General features: G+C 39.4%; 2 protein-coding genes across 2 annotated transcripts; one reads left to right on the top strand and one right to left on the bottom strand.

Annotated features, from left to right (window-relative positions):
* The first annotated feature begins 523 nt into the window (after positions 1–523).
* On the top strand, positions 524–10081 carry LOC141804566 (alpha/beta hydrolase domain-containing protein 17A-like). The gene is made up of 6 exons (XM_074689045.1): positions 524–725; positions 1743–1828; positions 3035–3519; positions 3726–3920; positions 4641–4820; positions 6551–10081. Exons 3-6 carry the CDS (start codon positions 3038–3040, stop codon positions 6774–6776), a joined length of 1083 nt encoding a protein of 360 aa, XP_074545146.1. The 5' UTR covers positions 524–725; positions 1743–1828; positions 3035–3037; the 3' UTR covers positions 6777–10081.
* Positions 10082–12038: 1957 nt separating this feature from the next.
* On the bottom strand, positions 12039–21533 carry LOC141804622 (uncharacterized). The gene is made up of 13 exons (XM_074689158.1): positions 21367–21533; positions 20508–20657; positions 20340–20397; positions 19728–19800; positions 19460–19563; positions 18726–18815; positions 17066–17137; positions 16901–16978; positions 16694–16793; positions 16213–16269; positions 15533–15632; positions 13386–13527; positions 12039–12762 (listed from the first exon to the last, which is right to left on the bottom strand). Exons 1-12 carry the CDS (start codon positions 21399–21401, stop codon positions 13413–13415), a joined length of 1032 nt encoding a protein of 343 aa, XP_074545259.1. The 5' UTR covers positions 21402–21533; the 3' UTR covers positions 12039–12762; positions 13386–13412.
* Between the last annotated feature and the right edge of the window lie 243 nt (positions 21534–21776).

Raw genomic sequence — 21776 nt, forward strand, 5'->3', positions numbered from 1 at the left:
CAGAACAGTCAGACCTACCATTTGTAATATAGGCTACATTCGACTGCATACTTGTAGTACCATGATATTGTAAATCAAATAGATGGGTTTTTTTTCTTGTTTTAATTCATAAAATGTATGGGTGTTACTTTAAATTGAAACTTCATTTCTTTGTTCTTGGTTTAGCACACAAATATATTTTACACGCAATCAATGGCTTTGTTTAGTTTTTTAAAACGTGTGCTTGTTTAGGAAAATTAGGTGAGTTAAGTTAAAAAAAAAGCATATCCAAACGACATTTTGGGTGCAAGCATTTAATGACGAATAACTAAAAAAGTGAGGGTTATGCTTCTACCTTTACGCGTAAAAACGAACCTTAATGTGAACAAAATTGTTAAATGGTCTGAGGTGTTGAAATAGTTTAAGCATTTCACGAATAAACACCTTTGCAATCCTTTACCGCATTTTATTGAATTATAGATGAGCTTGGGATGAATTATATCGAGTTAATTGTAATAAAGTTTTAAAAAACGACCCACCTGCTACGTCACTTCCGGGTTTAGACGGGCAGTAGTATGAAAAAGAATCTGGTTGCCATGAATTTGAGCTAGCTAGCCACCGAAAAATATCAACACATATGTGTCAGGCCATCCATGTCAAGACGGAAGGAGGCTTTTCGAAGTTTTGTGCGGCTTCTGTGTACATATAGGGGCACACGAACCCGCCTGCAGACCTCCTGTGAATTGGTAAGTAGCTAGCTTAGAGGCTAGCGAGGTAGCAGGCTAGCCGTCAATGCTAGCTGCTTACCTTGCCAACGACAAGTGTTGATTTATTCTGACTGCTTGGTTGTGTTCAGAAAATCAGACAGGAGAGACAGAAAGCGCCAATTGTGTGCCTATTTTCTGTGAGTTGAATTGCTGCTGTACATAGTCGATACCCGGCAGTGCACCCGTTATTTGTCCATATCACCGGCTAACCATAGAGGTTAATACCGTGGTTAACCATGTAGCTACCGTTAGCATTTCAGTCGCTCTCTGTGTCCGCGAGTGGGGGTGTTTCAATTAGTCACCAATATCCATAATCACTCCTGGATATCTCAATCACATAATCCCACTTTGAGATTAGCTTTAGCAGCCTCGGGATGCATCCAACTTTGCCCCAAATTAACGGATATGACATTAAAACACTATTCATTGATAGTAGTATTTCAGCCCGGGTTGACTTTTTTTTCATGTAAAACTGTAAAGACGTGACTCAAAAGACTCACGGATCAGTGCCAGATTGACTTTTTGTGCTCTGTGCTTTTTAATATGTTTCCCCTGGCTTATTTATAAACAATTTAATCTAACGTCTGGGCTTTGAATACTTACAGAAAGGCACCAGATCACGTTAATGACCATGCATTTGCAAATATGGTCAGGTAAGGTATGACGGTTCCATTCATACCTCAGTGTTTCAGTCAAGGTTTTTGGTCCATGGCTGTCAATTTCTTTCATAACCCCCCCTCATAGACATTCCTGGTGTTTTGTATGATATGGAATGAATGAAAAAGAACAATCAACCCGTTGCAAAGTGAAACACCATGGTGGAGTAATTCTCTGTAGCCCCCAAGGTCTGTCTGTAGTAGGAGCAAGGATCCATGCTTTAACCAATTTGTTTTCAATATCTAAACCTAATAGTTCAATATTATATCGAGGGTTGTTGTGTCCCTAGATACCACATGATGTAAAGCTTTTCTAAGTGTTATTATTTCTTTTACCAAGATCCAGCTGGCTCAGTGACTCAATCAGGAAACCTTGGCACCCTCGTGTGCCAATTTATTTCAAGGCCCAGGGATTTCTGACTCCAGGTACGTACATGATTATAGGGTTTCCCCAGATAGTTGTGAGCATGGGTTGTAAGCAACATATATTTCTTATATGCCCTAAAATCTGTTCTGAATTGATTTTTTGCTAATTTTCCTACAATTAAACACTACAAAGCAATAAAGAATGTGATAGACATAGATGATAAATCACAACCTCTTCCTCTAATATCTCAAAAAATAGATTGTGTGGAGATGTCAATTTAAACATGATCCTCAAAAATCAAAATTTTGATTTTTGGTAGGCAGTGCTTAATTTTTAGTATTTGACTCATCCACTTTCCTCCGATTGTTCCTCTGAAGTTGAGATGCTGTGTTTTAAAGTGATACTCAGGGAAGGAACAAGTTTGGTCCTATCACAAGGTTTAGGGGCAGGAATTACCCCTACAGCAGTGTTTTTGTGCAGCAGAAGCCCAGGGGGCTCGCACCAAACACCCCCTCCCTGCTCGTCTGCTGGTTTCCTCTGCACTCAGACGGGGCAATTTTTGCTTGACCAAAAACACAAATAAACGGACTCCCACCAAAAAAATCTGATATGGGTCTGCATTCACGCTTTATTTAGAGAATTTTCAGTGCGTTACTTTCACACAAAAACACCGCTAAATAAAGCTCTAGTTCTCATCGTGTCTCTTCGTCCTGGCAAACTACCTGGGTTTGTTTATATCTGGCACGCCGCGTGCGGACTGATACACTAAGCGAAGAACGCCTCGTAGCCAGCTATGGCTCTGCAGCGGAGGTAGCGCCGTTTTACGACACAATGAGAACTGGAGCTTTATTTAGCTGTGTTTTTGTGTGAAAGTAACGCGCTGAAAATTCTCTAATTAAAGCGTGAATGCATACCGATATCAGATCTTTTCGGTGGGAGTCCGTTTATTTGTGATTTTGGTCAACTAAAATATGGCCCCGTCTGAGTGCAGAGGAAACTGGCAGAGGAGCAGGGAGGGGGTGTTTGGTGCGTGCGCCCTGGGCTTCTGCTGCACAAAATCACTGCTGTAGGGGTAATTTCTGCCCTAAACCTTGCGATAGGACTCAACTTGTTCCATCCCGGAGTATCACTTTAAGGCATGTTCAGGAAGCCCTGTTTACACCAAGAGAAACTCTTCTGTGGATTAAAGCTGAATAACTTCTTGCTCTCAGCTCTCATTCGGTTTTTCTAACTGATAGTTCTCTCCCTTGTTATTTTTTTTCCAGAATATGAACGGTCTGTCTATACGAGAGCTATGCTGCCTGTTCTGCTGCCCCCCTTGCCCCAGCCGCATTGCAGCCAAGCTGGCGTTCCTCCCTCCAGAGCCAACCTACGCCCTTCTCCCTGACCCAGATCCAAGCTCCGGATCTGGAGCTGCCCCCGGATCCAGCTCTAGCGCTGCTTTGCCCTCTCTAGGAGCTCCAGGGCTGCGCTCCCGGCTAAGCACCAGCAGTGGAGGTGACAGGGGAGGTGGAGGTGGCGGTGGAGGAGGAGGTGGTGGTGGTGGAGGAGGAGGAGGTGGCGGCGGTGGTGGTGGTGGAGGCAGTGGAGCTGGCAGCGGGAGTGAGGGCAGGTGGAAGCTTCATCTCACAGAGAGAGCAGAGTTCCAGTACTCACAGAGAGAGCTCGATGTGACAGATGTGTTCCTGACCAGGTCTAGCCGGGGGAACAGGGTGGGATGCATGTACATTCGCTGCGCCCCCAATGCAAGGTGAGACACACCAAATCTTCCTGCTAACATGAGTCATTACCCTGTATCACCATGTCTGCTTGGCTTTAGATGAGGTGAATCTCATGGGAGTTAAGTAAAACCATGCATTGTAAATTCAGCGGTTCCATTTTGTTCCATTTATTCCATACTTATCTGCAGTGCAACTCTTAGCCTGACATTGATCTACTTCCTCCTTTGTCTCCCAGGTTTACAGTCTTGTTTTCCCATGGTAACGCCGTAGACCTGGGCCAGATGAGCAGCTTCTACATCGGCTTAGGCACCCGCATCAACTGTAACATCTTCTCCTACGATTACTCAGGCTACGGCGTTAGCACTGGCAAGCCCTCTGAGAAGAATCTCTACGCTGACATTGATGCAGCCTGGCATGCCCTGCGCTCCCGGTAAGCTGGGAAAAACTGTCTGTTCCTGTCACAGAGTCCAAAATAAACAGTGAACAAACACCAAATGCCAGTCTGAGTGTCTCTGGTAGATAAACACGTGAGTCACTCACATCAAGGACCAGATATTTGTTGTGAAAATAACATTTGGTTGGCTCAGTTATGCACAACCCTTTTCCCTGCTGACCACATTACCCCCTCTCTGACCATCAGACAGTCAAATCAATGCTTAAACAGGCTGATGATTGGCTGTTACACTCTGCTCTGCAGGAAGCAGCCACATAAGATATTGTGATGAATATTCCCCCTATTAATTTACTGTTAATGAGCCTAATGTGAGGGAAGTTACACTCTCAGGTGGCAGCAGAGTTTCTAGGCTAATAGAAAAATTAAAAACTAAGGAAGAAATTGGTGCCATGAGACATTATGAAATCATTGTTATAGGCACTGGTAAATTTCTTATGAGAGAATTTTGACAAATATACAGTCTGGCTGTACTATCATGATTTTTCTTCTTGGTAAATGAAGTGGTTATACTGGTGTATTGGACTGAAAAGCTTTCTATAACATTGGCGTGTATATCACAATAAAGATACTCAAAAACACCGTCACTCCTTAAATGCTCCTTAAAAAACTTACTGCCTTAAATACTTCAAATTCTTGAAGAATGAAAGAGTTTTTATTCCTTATCAAAGTGGGTTCATATGTGTGTTTTTGTTTCAGGTACGGCATCAGCCCAGAGAATATCATTCTGTATGGACAAAGCATCGGCACAGTGCCCACTGTGGACTTGGCGTCACGGTTTGAGTGTGCTGCTGTGGTCCTCCACTCTCCTCTCACCTCTGGCATGAGAGTGGCCTTCCCTGACACTAAGAAAACTTACTGCTTTGATGCCTTCCCCAAGTGAGTTCTCTCTCCTACTTTAATCTCCTCATTCCTGTGGTTATTAGGAACTTCTGTTAAAGAGGTTTGTCTCTTAACCTGAGTCACTCTTATTAATCCTCATATTTACAAATGATGGAGGAGTTTAGGCTACATTCTGCATTTGAAAAGATTTTTGTTTGTTGGTGCACCATGAACATCTGTCCTTTTCAATTTTATACCAAGGTCTAAAATGTTATCGATTGATCGAGCTGTCAACATGACCTGACTCCAACCTGTTAGCCGACCAGGATTGAGAGCTCTCCTGTTTTCTTTTCTGCCTCATCAAATGTGGCAGTTAGCAGCCTTTACTTTGTTTTTTTCTTTTATGATGAAAATGTATTCTTCTATAGTTCTTGTGCATGTTGGAGCTTTGTAATAGTGCTGCACGATTTGGGGAAAAGGTGCGATTTGCGATTAGGTGGACAATATTGCGATTGTGATTGTGCTCGCGATTTAATAAAAAAAGTTGTGGCATGATGAGTCTACAGACTTGCTTGGTTATCATGGAGAAAAATCTGAATTGCATGTGCTGACATTGCGATTGCCATAATCGTGCAGCCCTACTTTGTAAGGGTGCATAATATCAAAACAATGCTCACAAATCATGGCCCCATTCACTAATCTAGTGTAAAAACTGACAGATGTTTGGGTGAAGAAATCCGCAAACGATGGAGTTTATATGTGATCCATCAAACGGGTATATCAGACTAATCACTGCATGCCCAATGTTTACATGTTGATAAAACTGGCAGCTGAACAGTCATCATTTTATATAGCATGCCTTTGACACGCTGAGACAAACCAAATTCAAAAGCGTATTTTACAGGAATTGGTAAAGGCAGATTGTAATTTTACTACATTTAAGGTGTTCAAATCCTACGCTATGATCTAAATATGTATCAATCAACCTTTGCTCCTCTGAAAATGCACTTTACTAAAGAGGGACTGTATTTTCCCTGGATGACAGACAAATTTGAAAATTGAATGTGATTAAATGTGCGTATTAATTTTTATTTATTTATAGTAAGGCTGAACAATTAATCGTGAATTAAAAGTGAAACCAACATCGCAATGTAAGATAGTACAATTTCTGAATCGCAAAGGCTGCAATTAAAAAAATAAAATTAAAATAAAGCTTTATGTACACAGACCTGAAGGAAATACAGTAACTTGTACTAGTTCTTCCTTAAACCCAGCAAAGAAAAAGCAAATAAATAAATAAATAATAATAAAAAATACAAAATATTGCATGCTAAATCACAACTGCAATACTGGTCCAAAAAATCGCAATTAATTTCCAAAATTGTTCAGCACTTGTTTCTAGCACAGTGAGAGGTGGTGATGCCCTCACCTGTAGCAAAAAGAAAAAAAAAATCACTGACACACTCTGCAGAAATCTTTTCCAATTTCTCTTTTTAAAAAACAGTGTCCACTCTTCATTGCAGTCATTCTGTGAATACATTCCAAAGTTACCAACTGACAAAGTGCCCACGCCCAGGAAAAGGTTCCTCATGGAAGCACTCGTCAGTGCTGACAGGGGTCTGGGGCAGTAGCAGAATTGGTGTTGGTGGCCTTAAGCTGTCATATGCAGGACAAACTGTGTTATGCACGTATTTATTTGTTGCTGCTATAATAACATAAATCTGTTCATTAGATTTGATAAGATTGTCTGGTCAGTGCGTTAACACCCTCCCTCATTTTCCTTTCAGCATTGAGAAAGTGTCAAAGATCCCTTCTCCAGTGCTCATCATCCACGGTACAGAAGACGAGGTGATTGACTTCTCGCATGGCCTCGCGCTGTTCGAGCGCTGCCCCAAGGCGGTGGAGCCCCTTTGGGTGGAGGGAGCAGGTCACAACGACATTGAGCTTTACAGTCAGTACCTGGAGAGGCTACGGCGCTTTATCAACCAGGACCTGGCTGCACAGCACGCCTGAGAAACAGACAAACAGCCTCTCAGCATTTGTATGAATGAGTGTGTGAATGAGAACGTCGGCATGTTTGAGTGGGAAGTTTACCGAAACAAATGTGTGATTGTTTTTTTTTCTTTCTCACATCTGTGTGTCTTTGAAGCAGCACACCTTTAGGATACCTTTTCACACAACACATGTTCAACTAATTTCCTGTTTCAAAGGTGAGACCACTTTTTAATACGTCATTAGCTATTTCCATCTGTGAGGCAGAGCACCGTGAAACACTAAAAATGAGATGTTAGATTACACAGCTGGACAAGAACATTTTTAACGGGTGAATCATGGTGGAACCGCAGCTTTAATATGCGTCACTAGACGTGTCAACAGTTCTTTGTCTGAAAAAGGCACACAGATGGAGTTTTAAAGTATGATGTCGGTGAATGTATGTGTAAGTGTTAAGTCTGTCGTCATATCTCCATGGGCGCCAGAGTAATGTGTGTGTGTGTGCCTGTTTTTATGTGAGCGAAGAAGGCACTGCTGAAAGAAATGAAGGACATCTCTGAGACTTGGACAGCTGCAAGTGAAGGAGGCTTAAGGAGTCATCTTGATACTGTGTGCTTGTTTTTGTTTTCGATGTGTGTGTATGAAGAATACCTCCACAGCTTGACCAGTTGTGTCTCTTTCTCCCTCTGGTGGACAAAAACTGGTCAAGCAGGTGCCCCCTACTCTCCCCTCCCCCTTCCCCACTCTCTGTTTACCTGTTAATGGACATCCACCTGACTGCCAGGGCATTTCTCAAGCTGTCGTCCAGCTAACACTACCCTACTTTTCTCCTGTGGTTTGAGGGTCCATCACCTCTCCTCCTCTGTCAGTTACCTGTGAAACGCAAGGACTGGTCTGGAAAACTGTCATAGCTTGACTGGCTGTTGGAGCATCTCATACTTTCTCTGTTTTGACTCTGATGCGATCACAGGACGGCCAGCTTACACTTCATTTCCTGTCCTTTATGTAAGTTTAGTCTTTTACTCTCCACAGAGTTGCCGCAGCAGCAGCTTATAATGGATTACTTTGATTTTCTCTATTGCTTGACCTGACCCAGTAACCCGTCTTATAAAGTCTGTGATCAAGAATGATGGTGTGGTTGCGATGGAAAAAGGTCTTGGTGGCAGAATACTGTGATAATGACCCTTCAGCATCAGAGTGTGGGTTGACATGGTTATTCTTATGTCAGATTAGCTCAGATAGCTAGAATTTGACACCTGATGACAAAAAGTTGAGCCGACCTCACTAACCTTGTCACAGCAAGAATAAGTCGCATTTAAAGGACTAGTTCAAATTTCGGGGAAATTATTTCTTCAATCAATTTTTATCATGTTTGTGTGTCAAAACCAGAAACAGGCCCGACCCATCTTTACACAGCATCTTTGTAAACAAAAGATCCTGAACTCAGAGGTAAGGGCGGGTGGTTTGATACATTTGTACAAGCAGACAAGCTCTTTTCCAGTCTTTATACTAAGCCAAGCCAACCTGGCACTCTCCAGCTTGTAATGAGAGTGGCATCATTTTTCGCAGGTTAACCGTCTCCTCAAGTTGAAACTACTCCTTTGACGTGTTGAAGTGACTCTCTTGCTGGATTTAGAGGCTTTTGAAGGTAGCTGCTCAGTTCTCCAAACTAAGTAAATGTTGATTTCCAGAATAACCTTTCACTTCATCACTTTGTGAAACAGATTCACTTGTGGTCGCTCGGCACAGTTTTTCCAGATCTCTGAGCTCATCACCCAGGTTCACTCCGCCTCCAGTTTTCATTGACCCTCATGCACATCGTTCCCAGCGTTTTTGTCTCGTCGTAGTTAATCCAAACGTGTTTGTAGTAGTGTAAGGGTCATCATGGATTGTGCGTTTTAAGAACCCAGCGTGTGGGCGTTGTGACCAACCAAGTGTGACTCAGACGTGGTGCAGGGACAGGACGTCACGCCTCCTCGCTCTGTTTAACCTCTGTGGCCCTAAATGTACAGGAAGCTCTCTTATGGTCGGCAGCACGCTTCACGTGTGACACAAGCCATATTTGAGCCTCTCACTGTTGGTGTGGTGCAGGTTCCACCACACACACACACACACACACACACACACACACACACATATATACATTCATACACTACTTGCACATGCATACACACACATTACATGTACTGTAGGAAACAGTGCGTTTACACATTTATATATATATATATCAGATCAAGCATGAAAAAAGCAGGTCTTAAGTTCAGCACTATTGTACAAAGTATCAAAAGTGTAATAAGGGTATAAAATGTAAGTTTGTGTGTCTTCATTATTATTGACTTGTCCTCTACAGGCTAGCATCAAGGATACTAACACCATGTTTGAAACACTGTGTGTAGACCTGAAAATCCAGAGAATCCAAAAAAAAGGCAAACACGTGTCAGATCTACACACAGGAGACCCACCAGTTTTCAGTGACAGTGGCTGCGTTTTTTTTTGTTTTTTTTTAAGGGAACATAAACTGAACTCGCACTGATCTGATGACTCCATTTTTGGGAGTACATGTGGGTCTGAGTAAGCTGTGGAAGAGTTGCTGAACACCACTCACTCTCTGTCTTCATTTTCTGAACAGGGAATCTTTCAGTTGTCATTCTGTGCTTTGTGTCTCTGATATTTAAATAACGGATATCTGTTACCATCTTGAACCGGGGGGTCTGAGTCGCTGCAGAAATCAGAGGGTTTTTAACGCCGCTCTCTGGATTCAGGCCTCAGCTTCTCCCTCAGACAAGTCGTGTTTTCAGGGAAACCACTGGACCCAACTTTCACTCACTGGGTTCAAGAAAGGCAGTGGATACTTGCCGTGTTATTGATGCACCACTATGGTTTGGCGTTTATTGTATCCTCTGGCCCTGAATGTTTAATGATGGGGGTGGGGGTGGGGGGGTTGACAGTGAAAAACTGTATGCATGTCTATCGTGTTTTTGCAGAGCAAGTGACGGGGCGGGAAGTTATCTCTATTACTGTGTATTCTATGTGAGGGTAAAGCTGAACTCATGGCATCGGAACATTGAAGCGCTTTTTAAAAAACAACAGGACGTTTATTTGACTTTTTTTATTGCTGATACTAACTGATGTAATGTTGAGTTTTGTGCTAGAGTTTGAGTGGGGCTGTGTTTGGTGGGTGGGAGGGGAGGGGTGGGCTAGATAATATTAGTGGGCTGTTTATATGGTTACTGTACTTACCTATTCTATTCTTTGTATTATGATTTTTAATTTTATGTTGCTTTTTTGAACTGAGAATAATGATGTAATGAAATTAATTCATGGGACTGAATCTTGACCTTTTTATGGACAACAAAATAATAAAAAGATCACTTATGTACAAAGAGGTGTTGTATTTTCCCCTGATGAAACTGAAGACTTAAGATAACTTCATTAAGTAGTTGATAATTCTGAAATTTCTTCTCTTATTGGCTGTAAAGTTTGAAGTTTGATAAGTTTGAAAGCAGTTCTTAAAATATCTTGAGATTCACAGAAACTGTTTTTTAAAAACACCTGTTGGCTAATGTATGGTGGCCCTGAAGGGCAATGGGAATAAATATTTTAAAAGTGCAAAACATATTTCAGTAGAACTGATACATTTCACAAACCACACATATATTCCAAAAAAGACAAGTAAATTTCACAAAATGCAAATTAATTTCACAAATTAAAAGTAATTAATCACAAAATAAATTTCACTGATCACAAAAAAAAGTTTTACCATCTCAAAATAAATTTCACGAAACCGGAAAGGGTAAGACCAGCATCCTCTAGTGAGACCATGATACATGTCTCTGATTTGGACAAACCCTTATAGTGGTAAGTGCAACGGATAATCCTGCGATGTGCCTGCATAAGGGTCCTGCGTGGATTCAGCTCCTGGAGCAGTCTCATTACAGTCTCCCTTTTGACACGGAGACCATGAGCTTTAGCATTAGCCTCATTGTTCAGTTCCCAAACAGTTGTCTAGGTCCCAGTAGCTAGGCTGATATTGCCTTCCTGACGACATTCAATAAGGTATATACACCCCTTCTCTGTTGCCCAAGGCTTTTTCAGTGTGACTTTGGGGTTCAGTGATATGTGTATATTGTGGTAAATGGAAATCTTTTCTGTAATCACTCTGGCCCTCATTTATCAATCTTACCTGGGAATTGGCGCAGATCAGTGGAGCTGAAGTGTGTCGATCCTTTGCAATTACGCATGGTTAGACTGGAGTTTTATGATTATTTATACCACAAGACGAGCACATAGGTTGTGATCTCATGTAGATGAACGTCTTCTGTTAATAACTAGTCTTTTTTTTTACACACAGTTCACGTTTGTATGAAAATATTATGAGGAGTGAAATAATAATCTTCAACGTAAATCCTGTAATCAATACAGCTTCCTTAGAAAAATCCAGGCTAAGAGTTTGATCCAGCGTAGTCTGAATGTTCTCTGCAAAGACTTTATCATGGAGAGTGTATTAAAAACTGATAACAGCCTCTCTATTTTTATTTTATTTTATTTTATTTTTTTCACATTTTCAAAGTAAACCGATAGAGGACACATTTTTTTATGGGGAGAAATCAGCTGACAGCTCGCACTGCTCTTTCAAAGCTAAGTATTTTATAGATTGGCGGGAGAACAGTGAGCTGTTACAAACATTCTTGGTGTCGTATCTAATTCAAGGATCTAAATAATAATCTTAAAACATCAGTTTTTCATTACGCCATTTTTCAGGCATACACGTTTGATAAATGAGGGGCCACTATATGTATGTCCCTCGCCTTGTCAAATCAAGCTCCCCTGGCTCTGCTACAGCCTGTATCCAATGTAGACAGGAAATGATAGATGACTAGCGTGATTGACATGCTTCGATTAAGCCAATCAGAGACAAATAGCATGGTCTTACCCTTTCCAGTTTCATGAAATTTATTTTGTGATGGGTGAGATCTATTTTGTGATTGGCTACTTTTAATTTGTGATCTGTGATTTTCTTTTGCATTCTGTGAAATGAATTTGTCTTTTTTGAAATATAATTGTGGTTTGTGAAATGTTTAAGTGCTTCTGAAATTTATTTTGCGCTTTTGAAATATTTATTCCCATTGCCCTTCAGGGCCACCATACTAATGTTCATGAATATGCAGAAAATTTTGCTGTGGAAAAAAAATCACAGTAGTGGAAATTAGTATGAAAATGTTTTTATAATCAAAAGTTTACAAATTTTAATTGGAGTAAGGATGAGAGGACGGGGTGCAGGCCCTGAGAGAGATAAAGCTCCTTACTGAATCAAAGTAAAATCTTAATAAATGTGATTGGCTGCCCTCTGCTGGCTGATGTTTGTCATTACAGAATAACCAAACAGTATCCTTGTAGTTACCTGACACAAGATGAGCCCTTATTTTACAATATACATATAATTTACTGTCAATAAACAGACTGTTCCCCCTCCTCTTGTAAAGATAAACTCTTTGGTGTCCTCTCCGATCCAGGTCATGATGATCCCATGCTCCAGAAACCTCTGCTAGCTGAGCTCAGCTGTTGGCTTCTGCAGGCTGCCTCCATATGGCCCATTGCTGGAGAAATTGCATCATGTTTTTTTTTATATACGTCAGCAGAAAATGATTGCACCTCTAAGAGAAATACAGTTCTGGCACTTTCCTGCTCAAGCAGTCATTCCTCCACGTGGTCCACCACCAGACGTGGCTGTGCTCACATGTAAGGAGAGCTTCTTAATGCTAACACAGGAGGTGATCGTGTTTTGTTTGTTTACATAACTGTTAACTTCCCAAGTCAAAATACATTGCTACAACAAGTGCTGTATCTCAAATAGACCGAGTCTTTTCTATGTGCCAGGATGCTTTGGGGAGTCAGTCTAGACAGGGATCAATGTGTGCACAGGATCTTAATGGTGTGGGGCATTGCATGAGTTCCTTGAAGGATTTGTTTGCCACAGTCAGCTGCCTCTGGCTACGTTTCCTGGAACCTGCAGAAGAAGTGAAGAGGGAAATGGAGAGTAGTTATTTCATTATATGAGATTTTAAAAATTAAGGCTATTCTTTGAAGTTGAAAGCATTATCAGAAAGAAAAAGGTGTGTGTAATACTTTATCTATAGCTGCACTGTTATCTTTACACACTTGGTCTTTCACAATAAAACATTTTTTATGTTTATCTTGTGATTTAAATGTCAAATTTAAGCCTGCACATTACCTAAAGCTCTTAAAATGAGTTGCAGTTCAAATTTTAAAGCATGAAGATGAATAAACAAAATGTGAATTATTTCCTTAAAAAAAAAACAAATGTACAAACTGAATCGACTTTTATTGGTATGTGTATTTGAGCTGTTTTAGAGTGTGACACTAGGCGCGTGAATCGTCATCTTAACGTGTCACATGTTTGACTCATGGGTGTGACTGAAGGAATGTTATCACTGATCTTTTGTCTGTCTGAACCCTGAACTTGCAAAACGACTCTGTTCACATCCAGTCTTATCAGTACAGTAATGGTTTTAAAAGTCACCAAAACCGGTTTAAGTTATGTCACATGTTCTTTTTTTTCCACAGTCCTTAAATCACTTCCTCTTGCTTTGTCTCTTTTTAGAAGCTCACCTTTTCTCTTTATGTTCCTGTGCCGACTCACTGTCTATGTCGTAAAGCCAAATCTGTCAGAGCTCCCAGAGAGTTGAGCTGCTCCTCCAGTGCGATGATCCTCAGTCCTATGTACCCAGACGCCACCAGCAGCAACACCATCCTGCAAACACAGACGCACAATCAGGGCAGGCATGCATTTTGGTTTTTCTCTCTCTGAGGGGAAAGTACTTTTTGTAATAGATGAAAGGCAGAGCTGAGACAAGAACATACTGTTCAACAAAAACAAAGTGATATCAGTAAATTGTATCAGTGTGGAGCCAAGAGAGAACATTGTGTGATGACATTTCCAACATTTTATCTCAAGCATTGCATTTTCTCAGGCCAGAAGCTTCATAAAAAGTTTAGCCTCTGGGTGCAAGATTCATAGAAGAAGTAGAAAAACAGTCAGAGAGCGCAGACCTCCGCCAAGCATATTGTTACTGTCACCAACACTTTAGTCCTACTTTAATGTTATACTTCCTTCGGTGTTAGTTGCAGGTTTTTCCGACAATTTGTTACCTGGCAGTGTTGAAAATGATGATGACCCAGTACATGTTTCATATTCAGATCTTAGTATCCAGAATATTGCCAGGATCTGGATCGTACTTTTACATCTGTCAGGTGACCTTGTCTTGTGTTGTTTTGCAAAGCAATCTGACCATTTATCGTGGATTTATATACACATATGGTGAAAACTGCCCTATCTCACAATAATAAAGACTCCTTTAGAAAAATCCTGGATTCAGACGGTGATCCAGATCACCTCCAAAATTTAATCAGTTCTTTTTTATCCCATTTTGAACATTTCCTGAAAATTTCATGAAGAACCTTTTGTTACTTTTTCAGTTATGTTGTTCACAGACAAAAAGATAAACTCTCCCAAAAACATAACCTCCTTGGTGGAGGTGAATAAAAATAAAGCAGGAGTTATTAAGGAGGCCTGTGTTCACTTTATGAAATCCTAACTCAGGTAGTTGAGAGTCTTAACATCATCATTAGACTTTCTAAGAGACTTTCAGAGAATTACTCATGCAGACTATATTCTTCTGGGAACTTTTAAATTTATAGTGTTGTATTCTTAGAATGAAGTTTTTTGTTTGTACATGTGGTTTGAATTTACATAGCAGTCCTGAATGAGTTCATCTCCTGGTGTGATGATTCCCATATCCCTCTAAATATAGCAAAGACAAAGGAGCTGACAATTAACTTCAGGCGGGGGTCCACACACTCTCCAACTATCATTAAAGGAGAGGTTATTGACTCTGTTTCTGAGCACAAGTACTTGGGTGTGGTTTTGGACTTAAGTGGGACATAAATAGTGACCAAATCCTTAAAAAGGGCCAACAGAGACAATACTTTCTTGAGAAATGAGTGTCCTTCTAGGTTGACAAAACCATGTTGAAGATGTTTTACAGTGCTTTTGTTGAGAGCGCTCTGACTTTTTGCTTTGTTCGTTGGTATGGGGCTTTAACAGAGGCGCAAAAGAGCTCCCTTAGAAAAATTAGTTACATTTGCAAGCAAAATTCAAGAGAGCCTACATGATATCTATTTACCTCAGGCCCTGGACAAAGCTGAAAAAATACTTTCAGACTCAAAACATCCCTTGTTCAGAGAGTTTGAACTGCTCCCCTCAGGTCGAAGATACCGGTGCCGAGCCCTCACCAAAAACAGGTCCAGGCAGTCATCTGCACCACAGGTGATTTACAATTAAATAAACTGAAATAATTTGTAAACAACTTTTATTTTAGACTCTGGTTCAGCTGGTCTGACCACAGACATTCAGTATTAGACTATTTATTAAAGTACTTTTTCTTTTTTTAATGGACAATGTACAGTGAGTTGTATTTTTATATTGTCCATATTGTCTTTCAGAGTTCTGTTCTTTTAGTGGGACAGTGTATGTGACTGTGTGTGGCTGTTGTGTTTTTGTGTGTTTTTTTTTTCACTCTAATGCAAATCAGTTTCCTCACGGGGACAATAAATTCAACCTTCACCTTCACCTTCACCTTCACCTTCACGCAACTAGCAATAGATATTCAAGTCAAAGTATAATCAGAATTACACCAAGTCAATTACTCAATCTAACCCACTGGAGGGAATTAATTCTTGTTATTATTTGTACTCACAGTGTCAGGTAGATGTAGAAGAGAATGCTCAGGTTCCTCATATCACTGACAAAGAGAAATGGTGCAACTCTCTCCAAGATCCTCCAAATCCACGACCCAGCTCGAAGATTTAAAAAAAAAAACACATTAAATCCTCTGCAATTTCTTCTCTCAGCCTTATTTCTAATTTCAGTAAATACATTAGACTGTAATCACAGAGGGAGCCGTTTTCCTCTGGCTTTAAACTCCTGCCAGGGATGATCAAGTGTTATGTGGTACTGATGAGCTCTAAGATTTCCAATCATAAGCATAAAAATCACATTTCTTCTGGGCTGAGAATGGACTGGAGAGTGAATGTTTAGTGATATTTTGTAGAAAGACTGGGACTTATTTTAGGTGAAAACACATTTGATCACTTGTTCTCTACTATAAGCTCTAAACCACTGCCTGTATTAGGTTAAATTATTGTTTGTAGAGTTGCAAGATGTGAAAGCAAAGTCCTAAATTTAATTTCTTCATTTATCTCATTCAGAAACAGTTTTTTGTGAATTGTATGACATGTGAGTGTTTTTAACCTGCATTACCAGCAAAGTAATGTGACATGATAACCAGATATTTGTATTTCCACTCTGAGAGGGAAACAGCTGCTTTGTGAATACTGGTTAACATATGTGTGTTTATATGGGAGCTCTTCCACACACCTCCACTGTCGGTCTCGGTTACGCTGCTGTGACGTGTCGAATTTGTCCTGGAAGGACCTAGAAAGTAACAATCACTCATTAAACTTCCTGTTCTTATCCGTATCAATCAATTTATTGTTTTAGCATTAATTGATTTCAATGGGATGATCTCAGATTCTTCTAGATCAGTGGTTCTCAAGCTTTTTCAGTGATGTCCCCCCGTGAAAGCACAAAGCAGTTTTGGTTGAAAGAAAAGATGTAAAACACAGCGCTGTACTATTCACGTCTATAGGGTATAATATTCAGTTTAAGAACTTAAACTTATATGAGATTCAAAAATTGATTAAATAAATGGTGTTAAAGGAATTTTGCTTGGTTGCTGTTTTCTCAATATACATTTTCGAATCTTACGTATTTGAGAACCACTGTTCTAGTAAAACTGCCAAACAAGACAATCCTAACGAATCCTGGTTTCTAGATTTCTCCCGTGTCTTCCTCTCACCTTCGCTGGACATTTGAGGAAAGTTGTTATCAAGCTGGATGCTGTCCTGTCTGCTCACATTATGATCTACGCTGTCCTCTAAGCTTGAATAACCAGAGGCCTGTCAACAACAGGGACACTGAAGGTTAAAGTCATAACACATTTTGCAGTCATGGTAAAGCCCTGAGAGTCCACGTTTCTGTAGGTGACACGCTGCAGCAGACTTACCACCTTGTCGTGCTCAGCTTCATTCTCTGCAGAGGACAGATGAGGGCTGCTGTTTGGACTCCCCTCGTGTTGCCGGCACTAATGACAAGAAAACAAATTCAAACTGAGACTTTGTTTGCTTTTTGTTTGTTTGTCTTTCAGTGGAAGGATTAGTGAGGCGCCTACCTGTGCGTATGAGCAGATATTTTGGAGGAGATTGTAGCACAGCTCCCGGTTCCTCAAAGACACAAACGAGTACTGATAAAAGAAAAAAAAAACAGGAATTAGTAAGTTATTCTGGGGATCCCAATCAGAACTTATATTCAAGGTCATTTTCAGCACTAATCATTAAAAAACAAATACTCTTGATCTCACTGACTAATTTCTTTATTCATAAAAACTTCACCAGATTGTTTTTATTTTACACTCTGATTATAATGAAGCTTATAAACATGTTTTCAGATCAGCAGATGTTGGTTAGAGTTAATATTTCCAATGAAGATTCTGTGACTGACAGGTGCACAGATTGGTGCACGACAAAAACTGAGATATAGGCAATATAAAATATCTCATCAGACTTCATGTTAACCACAGTCATCTGAAAATTCCAGAAATTGTCTTATTTCAAGATATTAAAAGACAAAGAAAAAAAATGCCTAAATTGTTTGTAAAGAGTGAAAAAAGTTAAGTTTATTGTATCAAGACATTATCCTCATCTAATGACATTTTAAGCATTTTTGTCTTTTAATGTCTTGAAACCAGACTGGACCTGTCAGCAAATGAGCTCATATTGATTATAACAGACAAATTTACTTAAAGCAATTCAAAAAAATGAAATCTTATCAAGTGTTTTTGTCTTATTTTTAGTAAAAATGTCTCTTTAGGCTTCATATGAGCCACATTCACCTAACCAGTCCAGAAAGAATTGTTACTTCAAGTTATTTAAATACAAAAATGAGGTCTAAATTGCCTGTCACGAGTTAAAAAATCTACCAGTGGGGTAAAAAAATGTGCTTATATTAAGACATTATTTTAATTTTGACGAGCACATTTCTCCTACCCCACTGAAAGATTTTTTTCTTACTTGTTACAGGTAGTTAACACCTCATTTTTGTCTTTAAATAACTTGAAGTAATACATTTTTCTGGACTGGTAAGGTGAAAGAGGCTCATATCAAGTCTTACATTTTTACTAAATATAAGAGAAAAACACTTGACAAGATTTCAGTTTTTTCCAGCGAATAAGAAACACTTCATTACATTTCAGTTTTGCTGAGTAACGTCACTCTGAGGATGTCCATGCCGAATTCACTTCCTGCCTTCACTTAACCTGACACTTCAGGGCTGCATAGGCACATTTACCTTTTATCTTTTTGTGTACATGAGCTCAATGAAGCCAGCTCTGATGTTTTGTTAGGATTACAGACAGATGATCATATGAAAAAATGAATGAAAAGACACTAAAGTAAAGGCTCTGATGACTCATGTAGCCATGTCCTCATCCTGCTCCGAGTTTATAAAAAGGTTCCCATTAGCGATCTATTTCCAGTTCTGTGGTTATGGAGTTCAACAACAGAGAAAGACGTCTGTTTACAGGAGTGGTTATGATTACAATTCCCCACAGATGTGTCTCATGTTACTGAGGCAGAAACCCTCAAGAGATTTTACTGCCGCAAAGATCTTCTCGAGCCCGATGAAAGGTTCAGGTGTAAAACTGGGACACTCAGGTTTTGACAGCTCACCATTTAAAAGTTAACTGCAACATTATACTGTTCTATCACACTCGCAAAACACATAATGATAATAAAAAAAAGCAAAAATAACATATTCTTAGAGTGTAGTCTGACCTTCTCTCCATCAGAGGTCTTAATTGACAGCATGGATAAGGCGGAGTTATATTTCTTCACCTCACTGACGCTGCATCCGGAAATCGCCACCTGTATGTTGACAAATGAAGTTGTTTTTTTAATGCCATTAGATTTTCATTTAACTTTTTATAATGAATATAATATAATATAATATAATATAATATAATATAATATAATATAATATAATATAATATAATATAATATAATATAATAAAATATAATACAATATAATATAATATAATATAATATAATATAATATAATATAATACAATATAATATAATATAATATAATATAATATAATATAATATAATATAATATAATATAATATAATATAATATAACAAAATATAAGATAATTTAATATAAAATAGAATAATAAAATACAATTTAATATAATAATATAAAAGTAATATAAAACAAGGATAATCAAAGTGACTGAGCAGACTGTTACTAATATAAATAATACAATTATCTATCAGAATAATTTTCAGTTGAAGTGAGGGAAAAGTCCATTATGCTAGAGAAAAAAGTGAATTTCCTTTGATGTCTGACGTGTCCACTCCTCCTTTTATAAAACACAGCCTTTTCTGTGACTTTCTACAAAACTAAAACCTTTGTACTTAACTGGTCTAAATATGTTCTTCTCAACTAAAATAATCAACAAGAACCTTTTGCATTAGGATCTATCACTCATGAGTCTCCATGTCAGTTACCTTGGTGTCTTTGAGCAGCACGGATGAGTGGAAACAAACATGGTGGTGAGAAATGTAGAGTTTTCCATGATACAGTCCATCCTTCTGCAGGGCACAGGTAAATGCTGCAAGAGATATGCACACACATGCAAACACAACGTCACCTAAAGCTGGGAAAAAAAAGTTTTCTCACAAAAGAAAAAAAAACTTTACGTCATGTGTGCACCATCATTCACCCAACGCTTCACCTAGTACACAGTATTTGGCAGGAATCTGAATGTCAGCTCACCGTGTGTCAGTTTCTCTTTCTCAGGAATCTCTGGGAAAAGCTTGCGAAAGTTTTTGTCGTGCTTTTTGAAACTCTGTGGGGGAAATAGTTGAGTGTTAAAAAGCTCTTGTGTAAGTTGGAAAAAAAGCTGGTTTGGTGTTTTTTTTCTGAAATAAATGCCTCAGCTGTATTTTTCCACTGTCATCCCTGAAAAGAGCTTTCAGCTAAGACCTTAAACAAAGCTGTGTGTTGAAGACAGCTCTGGTTTTCTGGAAAAAAATGACTTTATAGCTGCAGTAAGAGATTTTAATCAGAGCAAGGCAGTGACATACCATCACTTTCTTAACTGATTTGTGCAGCTTGTCAAATATGAGCCGTGTATCAGCTAGTCATGACAGAGCCACATCATTATTTTAACAGACTCATAAATGTTTGTGAGCTTTGGGTTTTATGAACACCTGAGGGAATTTCTGTCTCTTAGCTGCCTTTATTTCAGAGAGTTTCATGTCATTTTATTCCAAACAGCTCCCAGCTTCAGGAAAATAAAAACTTTTCAAAGCAGAGACGCTGGGTTTTAACATGAGGTGTGCTGCAAGGTAAAAGCTTTAAAGGAGCACGATAAAACACATTTACATTACTGTTGATGAGCCCATCTGGTCGCTCAAGGTTCTCCTCTGCTATGGACTGTTCCCTAGGACACAAACAAAGCAGTTCGATGTGTAACACCAACACAGATAATGTTACCAGGGTTTAGTGTGGATATCAGATTTCTGATGGTGCCACAGTGAAGGCAGAGTCTACCTGATGGAGGCGGTGGTGTTGAGGCTTTGATTTAGCTCCTGGATCTCCATCCGTGCATCATCCAGGCTCTGGCCCGGTTTGGATTTTCTTCCACTTATTCGACTGCTGCTGCTCCCCGCCTTAGCAAGAAGTGCTGCTGGATCCACAGAGCTGTCCCCAAGAAAGCAGGAGATAAAAATTAGACTGATGACGCAAAGATATCTGTATAACCCTCTGGGGAGAGTTTGATTTACAGCTTGCAGTATCACAAAACTATTAAAGATAGGACTATGCAGTGAGTACTATAATCTAAATGAACCTAATGTAAATAAATAAAACAATAAAATACAAGATAATGAGTTTTAACACTAAAGTAAATGTGATTGTTGAAGAAAAAACACCTGTGTTTGGATTGTCTTTTCTTCATTCTCAACTCTACTGTTTTCTCAGGTGGGGTCTGATTTCCCACAGAGATTATGTTGTACACTTACAGCCACAGTGAATGCATTGAATGATGTAACATTCATATGTATTTTTAGCCTGAGGTGTAAATGCACGCTAAAGTAAATAATTAAGCTGCTGTAAATGTAGTACTTATGCCTATTTAAACCATTCATAGGGGCAGAGAAAACTAACTTTCCAGCTATAAATTGCAGGATCTAAGTGACAGCAGAGGTCTCTGGAGGACGATTTGATATTTATTTAACCAGCAGCGTGAGATTAAACTAAAAATACTGAACACCTGGAGCCTGAAAGAGTTATTTACAATGTCTGCCTGCTATAAAAGACGGATTTAAGTGACTTATTACCACCAATTACTGCCATGACTATAAAAATAAGAGATAGTCAAAAGCAACATACATGTACCAAAATTACTCACACAGCGCTGTCCAAAGAGAACCTCCTGCTTTTCATTGTCGTGACTGTAAAAAGCTGCACACACTCTCACTAACTCAACACTCAGGTGTTCATACTCATAAAAAAAACGCCTCGTATGTTTTTCTTTGGCTTCTTTTCCTGGTAGTAGCTCTACAGAAGCCAGAGGCAGGCGATAAATACAAGCAAAGTGTAGTGTGAATAATCAGCCAATCAGATTCGAGAGGCGGGAACTGTCACGAAGACTGAACCAATCAGCGAGGAAAGACTGGCAACATTTCAGCACCTCATGGCAACAGTTGCTACAGGTGGCTCGCGCAACACTACCCTGCTCTCCTGATACAGACACATGAATGCATTTCCTCCTCAGCCTCATTATTAGCTTTTATTTTACAACTATTTAAAGTAACCTCC

The sequence above is a fragment of the Halichoeres trimaculatus genome, unplaced genomic scaffold (genome assembly GCF_033239565.1).
Source record: "Halichoeres trimaculatus isolate MK-OKI-2021-1 unplaced genomic scaffold, fHalTri1.1 fHalTri1_scaffold_15, whole genome shotgun sequence".
NCBI classification, from domain to species: Eukaryota; Metazoa; Chordata; class Actinopteri; order Labriformes; family Labridae; genus Halichoeres; species Halichoeres trimaculatus.

Coding starts and splice junctions, on each gene's coding strand:
- LOC141804566 (XM_074689045.1), top strand. CDS start 3,038: ATGAACGGTCTGTCTATACGAGAGCTATGCTGCCTGTTCTGCTGCCCC. Junction 3,520..3,725: donor CGCTGCGCCCCCAATGCAAG/GTGAGACACACC, acceptor TTTGTCTCCCAG/GTTTACAGTCTTGTTTTCCC. Junction 3,921..4,640: donor TGGCATGCCCTGCGCTCCCG/GTAAGCTGGGAA, acceptor TTTTTGTTTCAG/GTACGGCATCAGCCCAGAGA.
- LOC141804622 (XM_074689158.1), bottom strand. CDS start 21,401: ATGAAAAGCAGGAGGTTCTCTTTGGACAGCGCTGT. Junction 16,794..16,900: donor AAGCTGAGCACGACAAGGTG/GTAAGTCTGCTG, acceptor TGTTGTTGACAG/GCCTCTGGTTATTCAAGCTT. Junction 15,633..16,212: donor AACCGAGACCGACAGTGGAG/GTGTGTGGAAGA, acceptor TAAATCTTCGAG/CTGGGTCGTGGATTTGGAGG.